The sequence below is a fragment of the Pteronotus mesoamericanus genome, unplaced genomic scaffold (assembly GCF_021234165.1).
Source record: "Pteronotus mesoamericanus isolate MK-2021 breed Mesoamerican mustached bat unplaced genomic scaffold, CSHL_Meso_final contig_90, whole genome shotgun sequence".
Lineage (NCBI taxonomy): Eukaryota > Metazoa > Chordata > Mammalia > Chiroptera > Mormoopidae > Pteronotus > Pteronotus mesoamericanus.
Window position 1 is genome coordinate 23,012,580 of NW_026555277.1, and position 19,250 is coordinate 23,031,829.

The 19,250-nt window shown below is 36.3% G+C and overlaps 1 protein-coding gene across 2 annotated transcripts; it reads left to right on the forward strand.

The window, feature by feature from the left end:
* Window positions 1–141: 141 nt before the first annotated feature.
* On the forward strand, window positions 142–18,522 carry TYW5 (tRNA-yW synthesizing protein 5). Of its 2 annotated transcripts, XM_054585874.1 has the most exons (8): window positions 142–297; window positions 7,362–7,516; window positions 10,801–10,870; window positions 12,540–12,584; window positions 13,441–13,578; window positions 15,312–15,399; window positions 15,791–15,907; window positions 17,996–18,522. In XM_054585874.1, the coding sequence occupies exons 1-8, from the start codon at window positions 220–222 to the stop codon at window positions 18,250–18,252; spliced, it is 948 nt and encodes a 315-aa protein (XP_054441849.1). In that variant the 5' UTR covers window positions 142–219; the 3' UTR covers window positions 18,253–18,522. The 2 variants fall into 2 exon arrangements, with proteins under 2 accessions (XP_054441849.1, XP_054441848.1); XM_054585873.1 differs by lacking the exons at window positions 142–297; window positions 7,362–7,516 and adding an exon at window positions 8,738–9,354.
* The last annotated feature ends 728 nt before the right edge of the window (window positions 18,523–19,250 follow it).

Here is a 19,250-nt window from a genome sequence, read left to right on the forward strand (position 1 = left end):
CTGCCACTTCTGGTGAGTCCGCCCCATCCCCACTTCTCCCGCAACACAATCAGCAGAGTCAGCCCCTGAGCCCCATGCTTGAAACCCGCCACTCTCGAGAGTTGAGTAGCCTCGCGGCCCTTTTCTCTCCAAGTCGTGTTTCCGGGCGGATCGGATATAGGAGGACAATGTTTTGCAGCGTAGGTTCCCGGGACTTGAGAGAGTACGCACTGAGCAACCATGGCCGGACAGCACTTCCAAGTACTCCGTCTCGGGGGTGTTTCGCGGGAGCACTTCATGCAGCACCTCTATCCGCAGGTGAGGCAGTGGCCCTGGGCCGCACCGCGGGAAGCCAGGGATACCAGGCCCTACCACTCGGGTGGCTCCGAACTCACTTCTTGCGACCCAGGGTGTGTGGAGAAGGCAACTGAAGATTGCTGGTTAGCTTTGCAGCCAGGGGAGAAGGTGCACGTGAATGACAACTGCTGATTCATTGTTTTCCGGAGGGAAAAGCTCCACGTTTTGGGGGAGACGGATGATGGCGGAGAGCTAAGTGCCAGAAACATTTTGCTTAATAAGCACTGCTCATTACGAAGAGCCGCTTTGCAGGAGTTTTATTATGCAGCTTTCTGCCGTTACCTTGGCAATGAAGGGAGATTTCTCTACCTTCTCTACCTCCACTACCCCCACCCACCTTCCTGTTGCGTTTCGAGGTTTTCCTGTGGGAGCGAATAGTACCCGTCAGTCCGCTCGAGTTACTAGATTTAAAGGAGTAATTTTTCACTGTACTGAGCCAAAGGGAAGCAATGGGAATCCCCCCGGGAAACTAACAGTGGTCTTAGGCTTGGATTCGAACTAATCTGGGTTTTAGTTCAGACATTGGAGTTTCTTATATATGTAATTCTAACCTTAGTTCTTTAAAAGAAAACTAGGAAAAAACTATTAACGGGAAAACGTATTTTTATATGCAGTGCTTTGTAAAGGAGTCCAAGCATCTGAAAAACTGAGAGTAAAGAGTCCAGCAGATATTGAAAGAAAAGAAATCCCTAAAACTGTAGTTACTGTGCTTATGGTAGAAAATACATCCAGTAATTTTACTTAAATTTACATCTGTAAGCGTGGTCACAGAGCCAAAGTTCTCAGTGCTATGAAAGTTAAGATCAAGTTGTTTTTTGTTTTTTGTTTTTTTTTCTTTTAGGAGTTAGCAACCTACAGAGGATTCAAACCCTCATTTATTTGGGGGACTAGTGCTGGATGGGTTGTTGTCTGCCACATCCTGCCACCTCATGATGTGTTAGTGTTAAGATGCCTCAGTGCAGTATTGTGAAGATCAAATGTATGTGAAAGTGCTATGTAAAATATGCATCAAAAGGTATTTTGTAATTTAATCTTCCAAGACAAGACATGTAATGTCATAAAGAAAGCATCACTAAGTTTCATAAAGTAGAAAATTACTAATAACACTCTGGTGACAATGTAACAAAACTGGAAATGAATAAAAAATTGCAAAACAAGATCTTTCTGCTTGGAAACACTAAAGCTGTGAGGTGGCATAGCCTTATCAGATTTTTAAACTAATAATAGTGTGGTGCAGGTACATGAATAGACAAACCAAACGAATAGAATAGAAAGTCTGGTGATATATATATATATCTCTCTCTTCTGGATACACACACACACACACACAACCCCCCCCCTCCAGAAATAAATTTTCATTCAGTTTTCATTCCTCTGGAAATTTAGTATGTGATGAACTGGACACTTTAAAAATCACTGGGGCAAACATGAACCTTTATTTTTCTATTTTGTTTTTTAAAATTATATTTTATTGAGTATGCTGTTATAGTTGTCCCATTTTTTCCCCTTTTTCCCACTCCATCCAGCACTCCGCACTCCCTCAGGCCATCCCCACACCATTGTTCATGTCCCTGCATCCTGCGTATAAGCTCTTTGGCTACTCCATTTCCTAGACTGTACTTTATATCTCCATGGCTATTCTGTAACTACCTACTTGTACTTTTTAATCCCCTCTCCTCTTCACCCATTCCTCTACACTGCAGTGCCATTTGGCACCCATCAAAATGCTCTCCGTATCCATGATTCTGTCTCCTTTATTGTTTGCTTAGTTTTTTTAGATTCAGTTGTTGATAGATATGTATTTATTGCCATTTTATTGTTCATAGCTTTGATCTTTTTCTTAAATAAGTCCCTTTAACATTTCATATAATAATTGGTGGTGATGAACTCCTTTAGCTTTTTTCTTGTCCATCTGCCCTTCGATTCTGCATGATACTTTGCTGGGTAGAGCAATCTTGGCTGTAGGTCCCTGCTTTTCATGACTCTGAATATTTATGCCATTCCCTTCTAGCCTGCAAAGTTTTTTTTGAGAAGTCAGCTGACAGACTTAAGGGAACTCCCCAGGAGGTAACTAACTTCTTTTTCTTGCTGCTTTTAAGATTCTCTCTTTATCTTTAACCTATGGCATTTTCATTATTATGTGGTTTAATTTGGAGTGGGCCTCTTTGCGTCCATCTTGATTGGGACTTTCCTCTCCTTTCTGGACTTGCATGTCCATTTCCTTCACCAAATTAGGGAATTTTTCTTTCATTATTCTTTCAAATAGATTTCCACTTTCTTACTCTTGTTCCTCTCCTTCCAGCACCCTATGATGTAAATATTGGAACACTTTAAGTTGTCCCAGAGGCTGCTTACACTATCCTCATTTTTTTGGTTTCTTTTTTCTACTTGTTGTTCTGATTGGTTGTTTATTGCTTCCTTATGTTCCAAATCATTGATTTGATTCTTGGCTTTATCCTGTTGTTTCCCTGTATATTGTTCTTTATATTGTTTCTGATGGGATCTTTTTTATGCTCTCGAAGTCTTCACTAAATTCTTTTAGCCTCCTTATAAGCATTGTTTTGAGCTCTGTATCTGACAGATTGCGTATCTCCATTTCATTTAGTTCTTTTTCTAGACTTTTGATCTATTCTTTCATTTGGGCCACGTTTCCTCGTCTCCTCATTTTGGCAGCCTCCCTGTGTTTGTTTCTATGTATTAGGTATTACTGCTATCTATGACTGACTCCCTGTCTTGGTAGTATGCCCTAATATAGTAGGCATCCTATAGGGTACAGTGGCACATCCTCCCTTATAACGCAAGCTGGATATTCAAAGTGTACTCTTCGTGTGGACTGAGTACTCCTTCCTCTAGCAGTTGAGCCTTGATGGCTGTTGGCAGGTCATGGGAGGTTTACCCTGGCTAGTCAGCTGCAAGGATTGGCTGTGACCACTGACTACCAATCACTGCCCTCTATGGAGGATCAGCTGTGCAGGGGCAGAGTGTTAATTCTCTGACATGGTCTGTCAGCTGTCCACTGGGTGCACAGGCTCTGGGGTTTCCTGGGTGGTGCAGGGCAAGGTCATCCCCCACCTGTGTTTTGCCCAGGGCCACCCTGCCTGAGCTATAAAGCAGTCTGAGATGGCTGCTACTTATGCTGGGCTTGGAGATTTCCAGGCAAAGCCAAGCTGTGAATCTAGGCTGGCTGCCACTAGTACCAGACCTTGGGCCACTTAGCAAGAGGTACAGGGGCTAGGGGCGCTGTGAGGCCTGCTGTTGGTTGTTTAAGAGGATTTAGGAAGTTGTGAAGCATGAGCTAAGACTAGCCATTCATATGAAAAAGTCACGGTTAACAATTTGTGTGGGCTCATAAGTTGGGTGGGATGGAGTCTCAGGGTATCTTTAGGCAGGGCAAACAGAGTTAGCCAGGTTGATAGAGTCTCAGATATGGCATCTGCCTGCTGTGGGTTTGTAGTTCTGTGGCTCTGTTGGAGGAGGGCTCAGAAAAGGGACGATGATCTTTGGTCACTTTTCTGTCTGGGGGAAAGCTGATCCCCAGCTCCTGCCTTGATGCCAGATGATTCACTTCCTCCCTGTGTGCCACTGGTCCCTTTCAAGCTGCTACCCTGGTGCTGGAGCTCAGAGGGAGTGAGTCTGAATACGTTTGTATGAAGGTTTTTAGGGGAACTGCTTGGGACTCTCGAAGTTTCTTCCACCAGCTCAGTCCCTGCTGTTTTGCAGCCAGAAGTTTTGGGGACTTATCTTCCTGGCACCAGAACCCTGGGCTGGGGGGCCTTGGGTGGGACTAAGACTCCTTGCTCCCAAGATACCCCTGCTGCATTTTTATCCACCACAAGTGGGTGTGGGACCAGCCCTTCTGTGTCTCTGCCCCTCCTACCAATCTGGATGGATGTGGTTTCTTTAATTTTATAGTTGTCAGACTTCCATTCAACTTGGTTTCTGATGGTTCTGAGTGATGACTGTTCTATATTTTAGTTGTAACTTTGATGTGGTTGCGCAAGGAGGCAAGCTGTGTTTACCTATGCTGCCATCTCAAAGATGAACTTTTAAATCAATGGTGCTGGTACATCTGGGTTGTCATTTAGAAAAATGCTAAAATTAGACGTACATTGACATCATACACAAGATGAATCTCCAAATACACGAGAGCTCTAAAAAACAAAACAACTAAACATGTAGTAGAAGGAAACATGGGTAAATTCTTCTGTAATATAGGTCAATAGTAGAGCTTTCTAACTGTGGCTCAAAATTCAGATGTAATGAAAGAAAAGATTAAAATTTAAGTACACAAAAACAAACTGGGGGGGTGGTTATTCAAAGCATATATTTCATAAAAGGGCAGTAAAAGCCCAGGTATATAAAAACTTTCAAAAATTCAGTGGGGAAAGACCAAAATCTGATTACAAGTAAGTAGTTGACAAAAAATAAAAAAGATAAAAATGCCTCCTAAACCTGTTAAAAGATGTTCAGCTTTGCCTCTTAAGAGAAATGAAAGCTACACTAAGATACTGGTTCTTACCTATCATCTTCGCAAAAATTAAAAGACTTTAATAATACACTCTTGGTGAGGTTGTGAAGAAACTGTCACACTATGTGAAGTGGTACAACCATATGGAGAGGAATTTCCATATCTAACAAAACTGTATGTGTTTACTTTATGATCTACAGTTACTCTTAAGAATTTACTCTGGAGATACACCTTCCACAATATGAAAATATCTAAATAGTGTTAATTATATTTATAAATTATTCCAAGTAACCTAAAAACCTATGCATAGGCGAGTGATTAAACTGCATTTATACTATGGTGTGCTAAGTGTAAAAAATAATGAGGGCGATAATCTGAAATAAGCAATGATTTACAGTTTTAAATTTAAGAAAAAAATACAAGCTCCAAAAGAAAATACATGGTATGCCACTTCTTGTATAAAAAACAGAGGGGAAATAAGGAAGTATATATGTTTTTGATTACTTTGCAAAAATGACATACAAGAACCATAAGCAAGTAATTAATGAGACTGGTTATAGGGATGAGTGAGTAGAAGATGGAAGAATTTGGATGGTGTGATCTTTTTGTATAGCTTTGACTTTGGGGATCACATTAATGTTCTACATTCTAAAGTAATAATAAAATTTACAAGGACAAGGAATGATTTAAAATACAAAACTCTAATATGGAACATTAAAAAAGAACAAGTGAATCTGAGTAATAGGGAGAATGAGAAGTAACCCAATTCAACTTTTGAATATTATACTTTGATTATAACATTCTCAGTCTAAAGACAAAAGAACTTAAGCAAATACTGAACTGTAGTTAGACTTATTTTTTATAGTGGCATGACTTAGCAATTATGAAAGTACTTACTGCAAATTCTGAGACTGTGTGCAGTTGATTAAACATGAGAATGATAGGAACCTGGCGTCTCACTTTTAGAGGGGAGTTACAAATATATCAACAAATATTAGAATGACTCTTGTGATACAAGATCAGTATTTGAGGTATCTTGCTTCATACATTAAGTGTATGTGTTTATATAGTATATATGGCAAGAGAGAGATAAATAGACATAGGTATATGTATATATATATAGTGTGTATATGTATGTATATTTCCTAGCTCTGTCCACAGAGAAGTAATGCTACCCCAATAGCAATGGACACACCTAACACTTTGATTATGGTTTCTAAATAGCATTCTCCACTAAAAGAAACAAGATCTTGAAGAAATGACTATAGGGCTGAGACAGAGAAAGTATAAAAAAGTGCTGGATAGTGCTGTTTTGCCTTAAAATAAAGGAGCGCTCAGAGAAAATCACAAGAGCCAGCTTGAAGGAGCTCCTACTGGCTAAATCTGGGATAATTTTGAGCATCAAAATTATATCAATAGTTTATAACCCAGTGAAAAAAATAAATGGAGAAGTTAGAGCTCATTTTGACATTAAACTGCCATCTAAAACACGTAGATGATGATGGAATTTTTAAAAATTGCAGCTTTACCCATAGAAGTACTTGACTCAGGGAGAAATTAGCAGTTGATGAAAATTAACAGGACGAATAATAGGTTAGAGTATCATGTGCCGCCTGGAGTGCTGCACTGCGGAGGACACAGCGTTGCTTCTGTGGTACGTTCCTTCCCAAAATGCATGACCTGAACTGAATTATGAAGGGATATCAGATGAACTCAAACTGAAGGGCCTTCTACAAAATAACTGGTCTGTACTCTTCAAAAATGTCAAGGTCACGGAAGAAAAGGCTGGGGAACTGTTCCAGAGTAAGAGACATACGGCAACTAAATGCAATGTGGCATCTCAGAAACAGGGTAAAAATAACTACAAGGATATCATTATGACAGTTGGCAAAATTTGGATATGGACTGTGGATTAAATAATAGTATATCAGTGTTAACTATAATTTTCATATAAAATATGCAAGGGAATGTCTTTGTTCTCAGAAAATATACTCAAGCTTTTAGAGATAAAGGAGCATGATATCAGCAACTTACCCTGAAATCATTCAGAAAATATTAAATTATATTTAATAATATGTTTTCTGTGCACATATAGTGAGAATGACAGCCAATGGCAAAGGAAGCAGGGCAAAAAGTTAGCTAAATAGCGAATCAGAGTAGAAGGTATATTGAATATTTTTGTCTTGCTCTTGTAACTTTTTTGTAAGTTTGGAATGATATCAAAAAGTTACAGAAAATATTTGACTATGAAGTACAAATTTAATCATTTAGTCATAAGTGACACTCATGCTTTAAATAGTATTCATATTTTCTTTTAGCTACTAATGGTGTCAGTGTTTTGTTTGATTTTGTTTTCATAATGTTAAAATTTTGTTCTAAGTATATTGCATGGGTCCTCTTCCTATTGTAGTTACAGGGTGAATTGTCAAGAGGCTTGAGTTTGGGTATCTTGGAATCAAAAATCATTTCTTTTTATTTTTGTCACTCTGTTGCCAGATATAACTTATGATGTATTGTTGGTTTTCCCTAAATTTTTTTGTACTTTTTCTACTCACAGAGAAAACCTATAGTGTTGGAAGGAATTGATTTGGGGACATGTACAAGCAAATGGACAGTGGATTACCTGACTCAGGTTGGAGGGAGGAAAGAAGTGAAGATTCACGTTGCTGCAGTTGCCCAGATGGACTTCATTAGTAAGAACTTTGTATATAGGTATTTTCTTCTGTGGTTTACTTTGGGGATACAAATAACTTGTTTTAAACCTTTAAAATATTTTTGCATTATTATACAAAGACCATATGGTACTTCATCTTTTGGTTAGTTTGATGTAATCATGGGCTAGCTTACTAATTTTTGAAGAATGGCTTTTAAAAGACAAGAATTCTGAGTTTACATAATTGTACAAAGACATTTCCAAACACCATTTTTTACATTGGGTGTATACCTGACACCTTCTGGAACCATGGCAGGAACAGAGAATCATCATAACTAGAGTTAGATTACATATAAAGTTGGCTGTGCTGTATTTATTCAAGGCTTCATTAATTAATTGATCCTAACTATATTAATAATTACCTGGAGTAATAAATTCTAAAGCTTTCCTTCATAACCTATTTTTCTAAATCCAGATTGTTTTCAGGTAAGCATAAGCCTATGTTTTGATTTTCTGCCCTTTTGAGAAATGTAGGGCAAGTAGTTGCTATATTTGGTGTAATCTTTCATCAACTCAGATAACTTAAAAACTCGTACTTAATTTTCTTTTTTGACAAAATAACCTTATATACTTTTAATTTTCTTCATGGTGGTCATTTTTGATTTAGGATCTCTTAAAAGTAAATAGGATGTAGTGAAAAGCTGCTGGATGTTTAAATTTCAAAGCTTTAAATGCTATAATCTTATAATTTTAATATACGATTTATTTCCATGAGTTTCGTTAAAAATGTTAAGTTAAAAAACAAGTGACTTTCACATTCTGAGCATGTGTAGTTCCCAGCAAATTCAATCTATTAAAAACTGTAGTTCACAATAGCCTAATGTTCAAAGGGAGTTAGCTCTCACTGTTACTTCCAGAGTTTAGAGATGAGTTAAACAGAGCTTCTAATGTCCAAGGCCATTCCTTTCTCATTAGTTTTCCAAGCTCATAAAGCAGCTTGCCAAAGCATTTCTCAGTTTTTGATCCTTTGAATATTCATCATTATAGTTTTGGTTTTTAATAGGCCATGAATTCAATTTAATTGCCATAAGTTTTTTCAGTTGTAAGAACTTTTCATTTTTTATTAAATAAAGAAAGTGGAAAAAAGTGCTGGAATAGTAAGTGTTTTTCAGCCTGCAGTTACCGGTATTTATTTTCCACAAAGTCTAATGCCATAGCAAATGGTTATTGAAACTTCCTCTTGAATTGTCTTGATGTTTTGTCTTTCCTACAAACTTTCTAAAACTTGTTTTCGAAGCACATACATTATTTAATAGTTCTTATGCTAGCTTCCTCCAAACCTTTCACTAGAGCTACTGAAGAGCTGCAAGATTATTTACTTAGTGCAAGAGAAAAATAGATTTAGTTATTTTTGGCAGTTAATGGGGAGTAGGAAAGAAGAGAGGCATCTAGGCCACAGACAGCCTAGAAAGTAAGAAATCCAACACACATTTATCAGTATTACCACTCTAGTTTAATAATAATTAGACAAATGAGCAAATAGAGGCTTAAAAACATTAAGTAACTTACCTAAGATCATACAGCTCAAAATGATGGAACCAGGACTTACACCCAAATTTGACTCCACAGAAGCCCACGATCCTAACCCCTTTGTTACTACCTCCCTTCCCAGTCTGTATACTAGTCCAGACAAATGGGATATCAGTAGCAGGTGCTCCTTTTTTGAAACATGCATGGGAAACATGCTCTGTCTAAGGGGAAGGGTGGTGGGGGCACCCCTGTTCTTCCTTTGTGGACTGAGCCACTCTGTCCGCCCTGTTCTTGTAAAGGTCTTGAAGCACTTCTGGGTTCTCCTTGGTGGAAAAGCTAAGCCCAGGCAACTGCACCAATTACAGAGGTAGGTCTGGGCCAGAGAGGCTTCCACATTATTCCCAAAGTCCTCAAAGAAGCTTTGGTGGGAATGAAGGTATATGGTGTAGTCAGAGATGGAAAACATTGAATAGGAGCATGCCAAGTAATTCATTGATCTAATTAGCCGGGAACTATCATAGGAGATTGGTCTGAGGAGGTGGCAGGCTCCTTTCGTGTCTCTTGTAGTGCTCACTCAACATTACCAGCAGTGTCCTTGAGTTCAGATTGACACTCATGCTCACAGGACCCACTAGTCCGTAGTCGGGCACCAGATTCACTTGGCTTTGCCGAAGACAGCATTCTACCAGGGTGGTGTCAGTAGGTGTCCTTACACCAGTCTGGGAGCCATTTTTTCCTTCACCAACTATAACAGCTTAGTTGTAAGGGAACAAGACTGTGGAGGTAAGTGCAAGAACACCCTAGCTTAGACAGCAGTAGCATGAAACCAGTAAACGCCAGCTTCCTCCTCCAAGGGGTGTACGGGGTTGCAAGAGTTACTCTGCACACAGGGAGGCCAAATCCCTGGCTTCCTAACAGGTATTTATAGTCTGCCTCCTGTTTTCTAGTCACACAGCTTGCCAATCAAGGAACCATTTTTACAATCAACAATGTTAAGTGATATCACAGTTGACATTCCACATTTATCTTAATCCAGTATGTTTCTAGGAAAATATTACTAGGAGAAAGTAAGCCCAAGGTCGTCATCTTAAAGAGAAGGAGAAAGGGGTTTGCCCCAGTACAGATTTCAAGTGGAAAGTAAAAGGATTATGACTTTTTTAATCAGGTTTGGAGGCTGGAGTGCAGTGCCGGAGGAGGGGAAAGGCTTTTGACCTGACACTTTCCACTTCCCTGATACTCTCCTCTTGTGCTCCTCAGAAGCCGTACCGGGACAGGGTGGGTCAGGCGGGTCCAGCAGAGGGGAGCAGCGCTCCGGGCCTCCTTGTTCTGTGATGGTGCCGGAAGGCAGGGATATCAGCGAGGGGTGCTGGTTCTTCATCCACCCTTTGCTTAGCACCTCTTCCAGAGGAGCCCTGGTATTTGCCCCAAAATCACAGTACATGTTTTGCCATGACACTTGAAAAGAGAGCAGCAAGCGCTTGAAAAATGTGTATTTCCAAAGGTAACCAGATACTGTAGAAACATTTTTCTAACGGTAACTTGGAATAGGGGGATATTGACACTTGAGAAGGATCCATCTGTACATAGATTTAAAATTCTTTAATTTTTGACAGTGAAATTTCAGACAACCTAGATCAAACAGGCACAACACTAAATGAATTTTGAAAATTTAGAATTCCACATAATACATTATAATAAAAATGATGGATACTATAAAACAGAAGACCAAATCTAACAACAAGCTCCTATGTATTAATATACAGTGAATAGAGTATTATTATTAAGTCCAAGGATTCTTTTGTGTTTTTTTCAGAACTTTACCTTTTGATGAGTTGGTTCAGAGGGCAGCTGAAGAAAAGCACAAAGAATTCTTTATTTCAGAGGTAATTGGTTTTAACATGTTTTTTAGAAAGCATTAATTTCTTAGAATTTTTATGTATGTATATACATACAAGAACTGTATCCTTTTCTGAAAACCACTCTTAGGGTTTGGCTGTGTATGCAATATATGTTAGTTCTGCTATTTATTAGATCTCAAAGCTTGGCCAAATTATTTTTCTGTGCCTCAGTATACTCATCTATAAAATATGAATAACAGTACTCATTTCATAGGGTTTTTTGACAATTAACTAAATAATATCCATAGAATAATTAGCAGCACAGTGCCTGACTAGAAACTACTCACTAAATGTTAGCTATTAGTATTGCTTCCTTTGAAAATGCTTTGGTTTGATTTACCAAGTTCAAATGCTAATGGAGAACTACTCCTATATTTTACTATTGTTATTTACTATCAGTGTGATTTTTTTTTATATTTCCTATAACATTCAGAAAAATTTTTGCTTACTTACATTATAATCCTCCTTTAAATAATTCAGTTTAAATATCATGGAACTCCTGAGCAAAGGCTGCCTGCTAGAGGAGTCCTGTGTTTGGTAGTAATTAGGCCTTTTACCATTTTGCTCAGTCACTAGTTGGAGCAACCCCAGCAGTCATGACCTTGGTTCAGAGGCAAGAGTGAACCTGAAGGAGTTAACAGCTGGCAGCTGTAAGTTAATCACGCTCCTTTCAGCTGAGCAGTAAGTTCTTTCCTAAAGAGGGGGTCTGAGAAGTGCATCTCTGTATCTGCCACATGAATTTATTTTTTAAATCTTGAAACATTATAACTGGAAGAAAACTTAGAATTTTGAAGAACCTATTTTGAAACCTATTTAGCCAGTAATAAATGTATAGAATTTACCTGATGTGGTACATTTATGATCATGGATTTATAATATGTTAAGGTAAATAACATACGTTTTGAAGTTTGTGAAGTTAAGGTATAAAAGCAGCAGAATTCTTGTGTTGGATTGCCCTGTGCTTGACCCAGTATGTCTCAGTTCTCTTCTTACAGGAAATGCAGGCAGCAGTAATACTTTATAATTCAAATAGTTCCCTATTATAGGTACTCAGCACAGTAAAACTGATAATTTTTTAAAGTATCAAACTTAACTACTATAAGACAACCTTTCTAATTCATACAGGAGCTTACACTTAAGGATTTGGCTTGAGAACGTATATAATCAGGGATAGGTTTAGCTTGATAAAATACAATGATCTAGATTTTAAAAAATTATTAAAAGTATATTCTATTTATCCCCTGTTTGGGGATACATTTGTATTATATACAGAAGTTTGTTGTTGGCACTCAACAAAACCTTGAGATCACGTGTTATACAAATGGGAATTCTTTTAAATCTTAAGACATTAAGAATCTAAATAATTTGAAGTATAAAGTCTAAATTGAGTATTGTGGCTTTGGATGTGGTATGCGTATATCGCCTTTAGAATTTATTTTACTTACACGTTTTGTGGATCCAGTCGTTATTACAAGCAGCGTATAAAGACATTTCTTCATACAGCCACCAGAGAGCATTAGTGGAAAGGGTAAGAAAACAGAACTTTTTCGAAAACAACTTCACTGGGTTAAGTTTTAAAACTCATTTCGTTACATCTTTACTTTCTGATATTTTTAAGTGACCACTGATGTTATTTTTCTTTGGAATGTTTAAGGATGAGAAGTACTACTTAAGATCACTTGGGGAAGACCCTAGAAAGGTAAGAATTCTGAATGTGAAACAGTAAGCCTCAATGAATGTCTGCATTTTAACTGGCACTATTATTTTTGTATTTACTGCCTGTCATGTAACCTGTTTTATCCTTTTTTATTCTTTTCTCAATGATTCATGCCCTTGAATAGTACAGTTATTAAAAGTTGATAACGTAGTTTTTAAGTAGAACCATAGAACCTTAGTGTTTAAAATCATCCATTGTAATCTCTACACAATTAAGAAATTCTTTCTACTATATATTTTACAGATTGCAATTCAGCTAATAAAATAGAATCTTAATTTTTAAAATTCTGAATAACTAATTATATAATCTTTGATATGCATTTGGAGTCTAATTAACATGGCTGCAATGTTAAGGAGTCCCTGAAATGATTAAGTAAGATAATATTTTTGTCTACAGCCACACCACCCTGAATGTGCCCCATCTCATCCGATAATATTTTTTCCCTTTGTCACCATTTAGTTGTTTACCTTTTTTAATTCTCCTCCTGCAATAGAACTACAGGCTTTACATAGTTGATAACATTCAAGTTGTTGACTCCTGAACTGAAAATACTCAATATTAGATGACAGCTGTATGAATGCTGCATAAAGTAGGAAGAACTATAAATGAAGCACGTTAAACTTAACAATGGTGAGATTGCTGAATCTACACTCTTATAATACAGTGTATATACTTCTTCATTTGTTGGCTCTGGTCACATCCTAATATTTTAACAGCGTGAACAAAGCTTTATTCCATTCCTCCTTTATAACATGGGCTCTGATGGCAGCCTTAGATGAAATAAACATTATGCCAGTGTTGTGTTTATTAAAATTTTACTATGTTTCTCTCAATGCAGGATGTTGCAGATATCAGAAAGCAGTTTCCTTTGTTGGAAGGAGATATTAAGTTTCCAAAATTCTTCAAAGAGGAGCAGTTCTTTTCCAGTGTTTTTCGGATTAGCTCACCAGGATTACAACTTTGGACCCATTATGATGTATGCTACATAAATGAGAAATCTAAAGCTGCTGTAGATCTTTAGCATTTATAGATTTAACAGTCACAGTTTCAGCTCTCTGGAGGGTATCCTAAAGATTTTCAACATGTAATTTGCTGAAACAGGACATTTGAAAACAGGTGCTCTGCAAGGTAGTGATATGGGAGTGAATTATTAGCTAATGCCAAAGCCTAGTTTATCATATTTGTATTTCTCTGTCGTTTTGTTCATTCATCACTACATGTACATACACACAGTTTTATGAAGTGTTTCTTTTTTTTCTTTTTTTAATTGTGAAAAATGGCCCCAGATGAGGGGGAAAGTTGTGAAAATGGAAAAGGTGATAAGGTGGTGGTATGAGGATGTTGAAATAGTACACATGAATAAATGGAACAATTATTCAGGAGAAAGGTGGCAGAAGCTTGTGGAGAACCATTTCAAATTATAAGAATTTGGGGCCATCTGAAGATCTTAGGACATCAAATTTCTACTGTATTTGTTGACTAGCAAGATGTGTAGATTATCCATCTTGATCATTTATTCTGTGGTGTTATTTTATTTGCTTAAATATGTGCATATATTTTAAAAACTTAGAAAAATCTAGCATTGTGTATGGTTTGGTGTTGGGTAGAGAAATTTAAGAAGTTAAAGCAATACCTTATAGGTTTATAAAGATAAAGGCATTTTTTAAAAAGTTCTAAATCCAACTGTATTTTTATGAGTGTTTTATAGTTTCAATTGAGGACCTCTTGGGAGGATTTTAACATAGCAACTCTATAATTAAGTGAAATAGACATAAAATCATAGCTTATTTTACAAGTTTTACATAAATGGTATGTGGTATGAAAATGATGTGCTTACTCGAATACATTTTTAACTGAATCCAGTGATTTTTTAGTATGTCTTTTATATTGACTTATAATGGAATATTATGAAGCTTTTCTTAAAAATAAGTCAAAGGAATGCTCGTTTTATAGTTTTATATAAATAAGGTTTATATTAGTAAAGGGTTAGTGGTAAAAGGAGATATCCTTAGGTAGAGGTGATATGTAAATAATCATGAATATATTTTCTTTAGTGTTTATTTTAGTTCCTTAGTTGAGAGTTAATGTAGCTCTGCCTTTTAACATTTTTCACAATCTCTACCTACAAAGCGCACTATTGCATACACAGGAAGAATCAAGATTGCTCCATTAATATGCCAGGGAAATTTACAAGGTTATAGTCCTATTAGAAATCAAGATGCCTATAATCAAATTATGTTGGTCATATATCGAAAGTTATTAAAAGAGCAGTAGTTGCCGCACTGCGTTGTATTTTCCCAACACTTAATTTTTCTAAGTGCTTTTAATCTGTTGTTGAATGTTGGCCCTGTAGCATTCCCTGACAGGTAAGGAATATGCGAGTATACTAACACGGGAAGCCTCAAATAGGTGTAATGACCCTCGCTGTCGTAATGGTGGGGCAAGGCCAAATACTTCTGACTTCCGAAGTCCCAATGGCTTGCCAGCCTGTTCCATTTAAAGGCAGTGCTACAGAAATATCTTTAATAAAGGAACATTTGTGTTTGGAATACAAATGTTTTCATCACTATAGGAGTTTTAGATAATGTGAGTCAAGTCTTGTTAAAGGGTAGGATTTATAGTTAACTGTTTGGAATACCACTGGTTCTATTTATGTAAATTTTAAGTACTGTTCATTAAGAACTTAAGAAAGTTCTTTTTGGTCTTCAGGTAATGGATAACTTCTTAATACAAGTGACAGGAAAAAAGCGGGTTGTGCTGTTCAGTCCTCGAGATGCCCAGTATTTGTATTTATCAGGTACTTTTTTTTTTAAGTTTTTCTTTTTAAAGTCTGGCTTATTTGGTACTTGTTTTTAAGAAATCTTTTTATTCTCATAGAAAAATATTTTATGGCTTCTTCCTAATTAAGATGTATTGTGTTCTCCATTGTACGTGTATACATGTAATGATAGGCTATAGGAAGAATGAGATTTATACATTTTCTTAATTGTATTACATGGGTGTCAGTGGTCATAAAAAAGGGATGGGTCATTGAAAAATATCTTAGGTTTCAGGAAAATAGTTGTCTTCACAGTGTGGGTACAGTAAATGTATAGAAAAGAATAAATTTTCAAATTTATATTTGTAATTACTTTTTAAAAAATGCTAACTTTGATCAACATATATTATTCTCTTTTGGAACTTTTCAGGTACTAAATCAGAAGTATTGAACATAGATAACCCAGACTTAGCTAAATATCCACTGTTTCCCAAGGCTAGAAGGTATGAATGTTCCCTTAAAGCTGGAGATGTATTATTCATTCCTGGTAAGAATTCTAGACCTCTGTAATTTGCTATATGTCATTTAATAAAGCAAAACGCTTTATATCTGGGAAAAGATTATTATACCATGTAATTTTAAATCATTTTATTTCAAGACATTTATGTATTTTTAGAACTATGTCTGTTTTTTCCAAAAAATGGTAAATATATTTCAAAGCCAAAGCAGATTAGAGATTTTATAAAATACCAAAATGTTATAATCTCCAACACCTATCTTTGGTATTGTTTTTCTAGTCTTGAATTAGTGTTCTTTGTATAATAAATAGACATCTTTATACAATAAATTAACATCTGTAATCTAAATACTTGAAAATTATATAAATCACAATTAAGATTAAATGGTTACATTAACAAATTCTATATTATATAGTTATTTCCCATATTTAAGTTCATATATTTACAAACATTAATATCTCTTGTTAGTGACAGAATTAAATAAAAAAGCATTACTAAAAATATGTTGATCTCATTTGAGGATAGATTATAAATTCCTTGAGGATAAGGAACCATGTTCTGTTAATCTTTGTGTGCCCCAAGGGGCCTGCTACAACGTTCTTTACATAATTGTTTGCCTATAAAAATTTGAGACATTGTCGTCTTATATGCATTGAAAACAACCAGCACACTGATCTTTAAATCTGTTGCTATTTAAATTTTTTGATGTTTAGAGCATGTTCAAGGGCTATGCAGTTTTCGCTTATTTTGTCTACAACTTAAAAAAAAGCCAGAAATACTTAATATTTGCATATATTTTGAAATAAAAGCAAAAGCTCCATCTTTGAGTTTAAATTGAACCAAATGGTTATTAGCATTTTTCCTGTTACATTGAATAAGAAAATAAAAAGATTCTGAAAGAGTGGTTAAGATTAAAACCATGTTTGAAAACTACTTTTACAAATCAAAGTATTTTAAACTTCTGCTTTTCCTACAGTACTTTGAGTTTTTTTCCAAAATTAAAACACTTTTTGATGTACTAGTATTTCACCTTTGTTATACTGTGGTATTGTGTTAGTATTCTTGTAGCACCTATATTTTGAAAATGTTTAGACTGAATTGAAAGTGAAGAAGTAAACTTTTTATTAGAAATAAAAAGTTAATTAGCTATATATATTAGGATACTCATCTTCCCCACCAAAATACAGGGCTGGGCAAAAGTAGGTTTACAATTGTAATACAAATAATATAATATAATTATTTATAAATAATAATACATGAATAAACTGTTTTGCATACTTGCAACTGTAAACCTACTTTTGCCCACCCTGTATTTGCTTTAGTTTAATATACTTACTGTAAAGTAAAGGAGGTGAAAGAAATAGGATAATTGCATTAGAAATATAAAACTGAGGCGGCTACAATAAATGCAAATTTAAGCAAGTTAGAAAAGCAGATGCGGCTTGAACAGGAAGTCTTTGAGAACAAAAGTAGTGTACTGAGTCAGAAAAGGTCAAATACACTCCTCAAATAATTGAAATGTTCTGTGTACAAAAAATAAATACTTTTTAAAAAAAGATTTTATTTATTTTTAGAGAGAGGACAAGGGAGGGAGAGAGGGAGAGAAAACATTGATATGTGAGAGATACATCGATAGATCTGTTGCCTCTCACGCGCCCCCAACTGGGGACCAGGCCCACAACCCAGGCATGTGTCCTGACTAGGAATCGAATCCATGACCCTTTGGTTTGCAGGCCGGCATTCAATCCAGTGAGCCACACCAGCCAGGGCAAAAAGTAAATACTTTTGATGTGGTTGAGTGATTCAGAAATGTAAACCAAACATAGCCCCAAATCACAGAACTACAAAACAAATATAGCTTTATTATGTCTTTCAGGTTAAAAAGAAAAAAATGCTGTTTACAAAAGTTTTAAATGTAGGGTTGTGCTATTGACACTTGAAATTGTTTGGCAATTCATAGAAGTTAAAATGATTCTGTTAAAAGCTGCTGAGTGTGCTAATGAAGGGATCTAGTTACAAGAATTCTTTCTTACATTGGTTATATGCATTTTGTGATGTCACTGACATTTTGTTTTTTCTTTAGGTTTTACTTCTAACTTGAAAATTTTTTTCCTCAGCTTTATGGTTCCATAATGTAATTTCTGAAGAGTTTGGAGTGGGAGTGAATGTCTTTTGGAAGCACCTTCCATCTGAATGCTATGATAAAACCGATACCTATGGAAACAAAGATCCTACAGCAGCATCAAGAGCTGCACAAATTTTGGACAGAGCCTTAAAAACACTGGCTGAATTACCAGAGGAATACAGGGACTTCTATGCACGGCGAATGGTCTTACACATTCAAGACAAAGCCTATAGCAAAAACTTGGAGTAAATAATGAAGTGAATGCAAAAAAATATAAACTTTTCAGTACAATTCAGCTCAAATATTAGAAAAATGTCAGATAACTCTTTGTTAAAAGAAGAACAATAACTCAATTTCAAATTTGCAGATTAAGTACAAAGGGGTGTTCCTGTGGTTGCTACTTAACACAGTTCATTCTGGTTCAGAGAATGCTGTACTGGGACCAATCTTCAGCTTTCAGATACAAATAACTAAAAATTTAACTTAAAATGACAAAATGTATTGACTCACTATACATGAAATCTACTGACATTGGGCTTCAGTGTTTCTCATCCAGTGATCAGTAGTGTCATTAAGAACCTCTGGGGTTTTTTCCTCCTATTTTCAACTGCAGCATTGGCACCATCCTAACACTGGCTACCTTCATGGAATGATTGCCAATAGTAGTTCAGGCCATGTGCACCTTCATTTACATGTTGTGGCGCAGTCAGGCTGGATTCCATGGGCCCTCTCAATATAAGAAAGATTTCCCAAAATTTGTCACCAAATCTTTGGGTCTCACTTATGTAAAAGTGGCTTAGACCTCTCCATCCTTGATCCAGTCAGTGGAAAAGAGTATGAAATGACTCTTGAGCCAGTCTGGAAGTAGAATTTTCTTCCTCGGGGGCACATGTGGGCAGAATGGATGATTGTTTACATCAGGAGGATTCTGGTAAGGAAAGAAGGTGGGCAGCCAACCATGTCTACTGCATTAATCTTATGAGTTTCTAAAAATAGATGTTTAGATTCCAGCTTTATAGACGTGGATATCTACTTGATAGACCTTATAGGTCATTTTAATTCATACTCGGGATTGAGAACAATTGGATTAGATGATGCTAATTTGGATTACCAGTTTTGTGATTCACCCAAATGTTTGTAATCTGATCCTTGTTTTTCTTGGCACCCAGTATAAGTCAAGCCTCTCCCCTTTTGGTTTCTAAATGTCAGAAAATATTCAGATCACTTTTAATTTATACCTAAGGCTA

Excerpts from the sequence above, each read along its gene's own strand:
- TYW5 (XM_054585873.1), top strand. The coding sequence starts at position 9,047 with ATGATGGAACCAGGACTTACACCCAAATTTGACTCCACAGAAGCCCAC. Across the intron at positions 9,355-10,800 it reads CAACTGCACCAATTACAGAG|AACTTTACCTTTTGATGAGT; the intron begins GTAGGTCTGGGC and ends TGTTTTTTTCAG. Across the intron at positions 10,871-12,539 it reads AAGAATTCTTTATTTCAGAG|GATGAGAAGTACTACTTAAG; the intron begins GTAATTGGTTTT and ends GGAATGTTTAAG.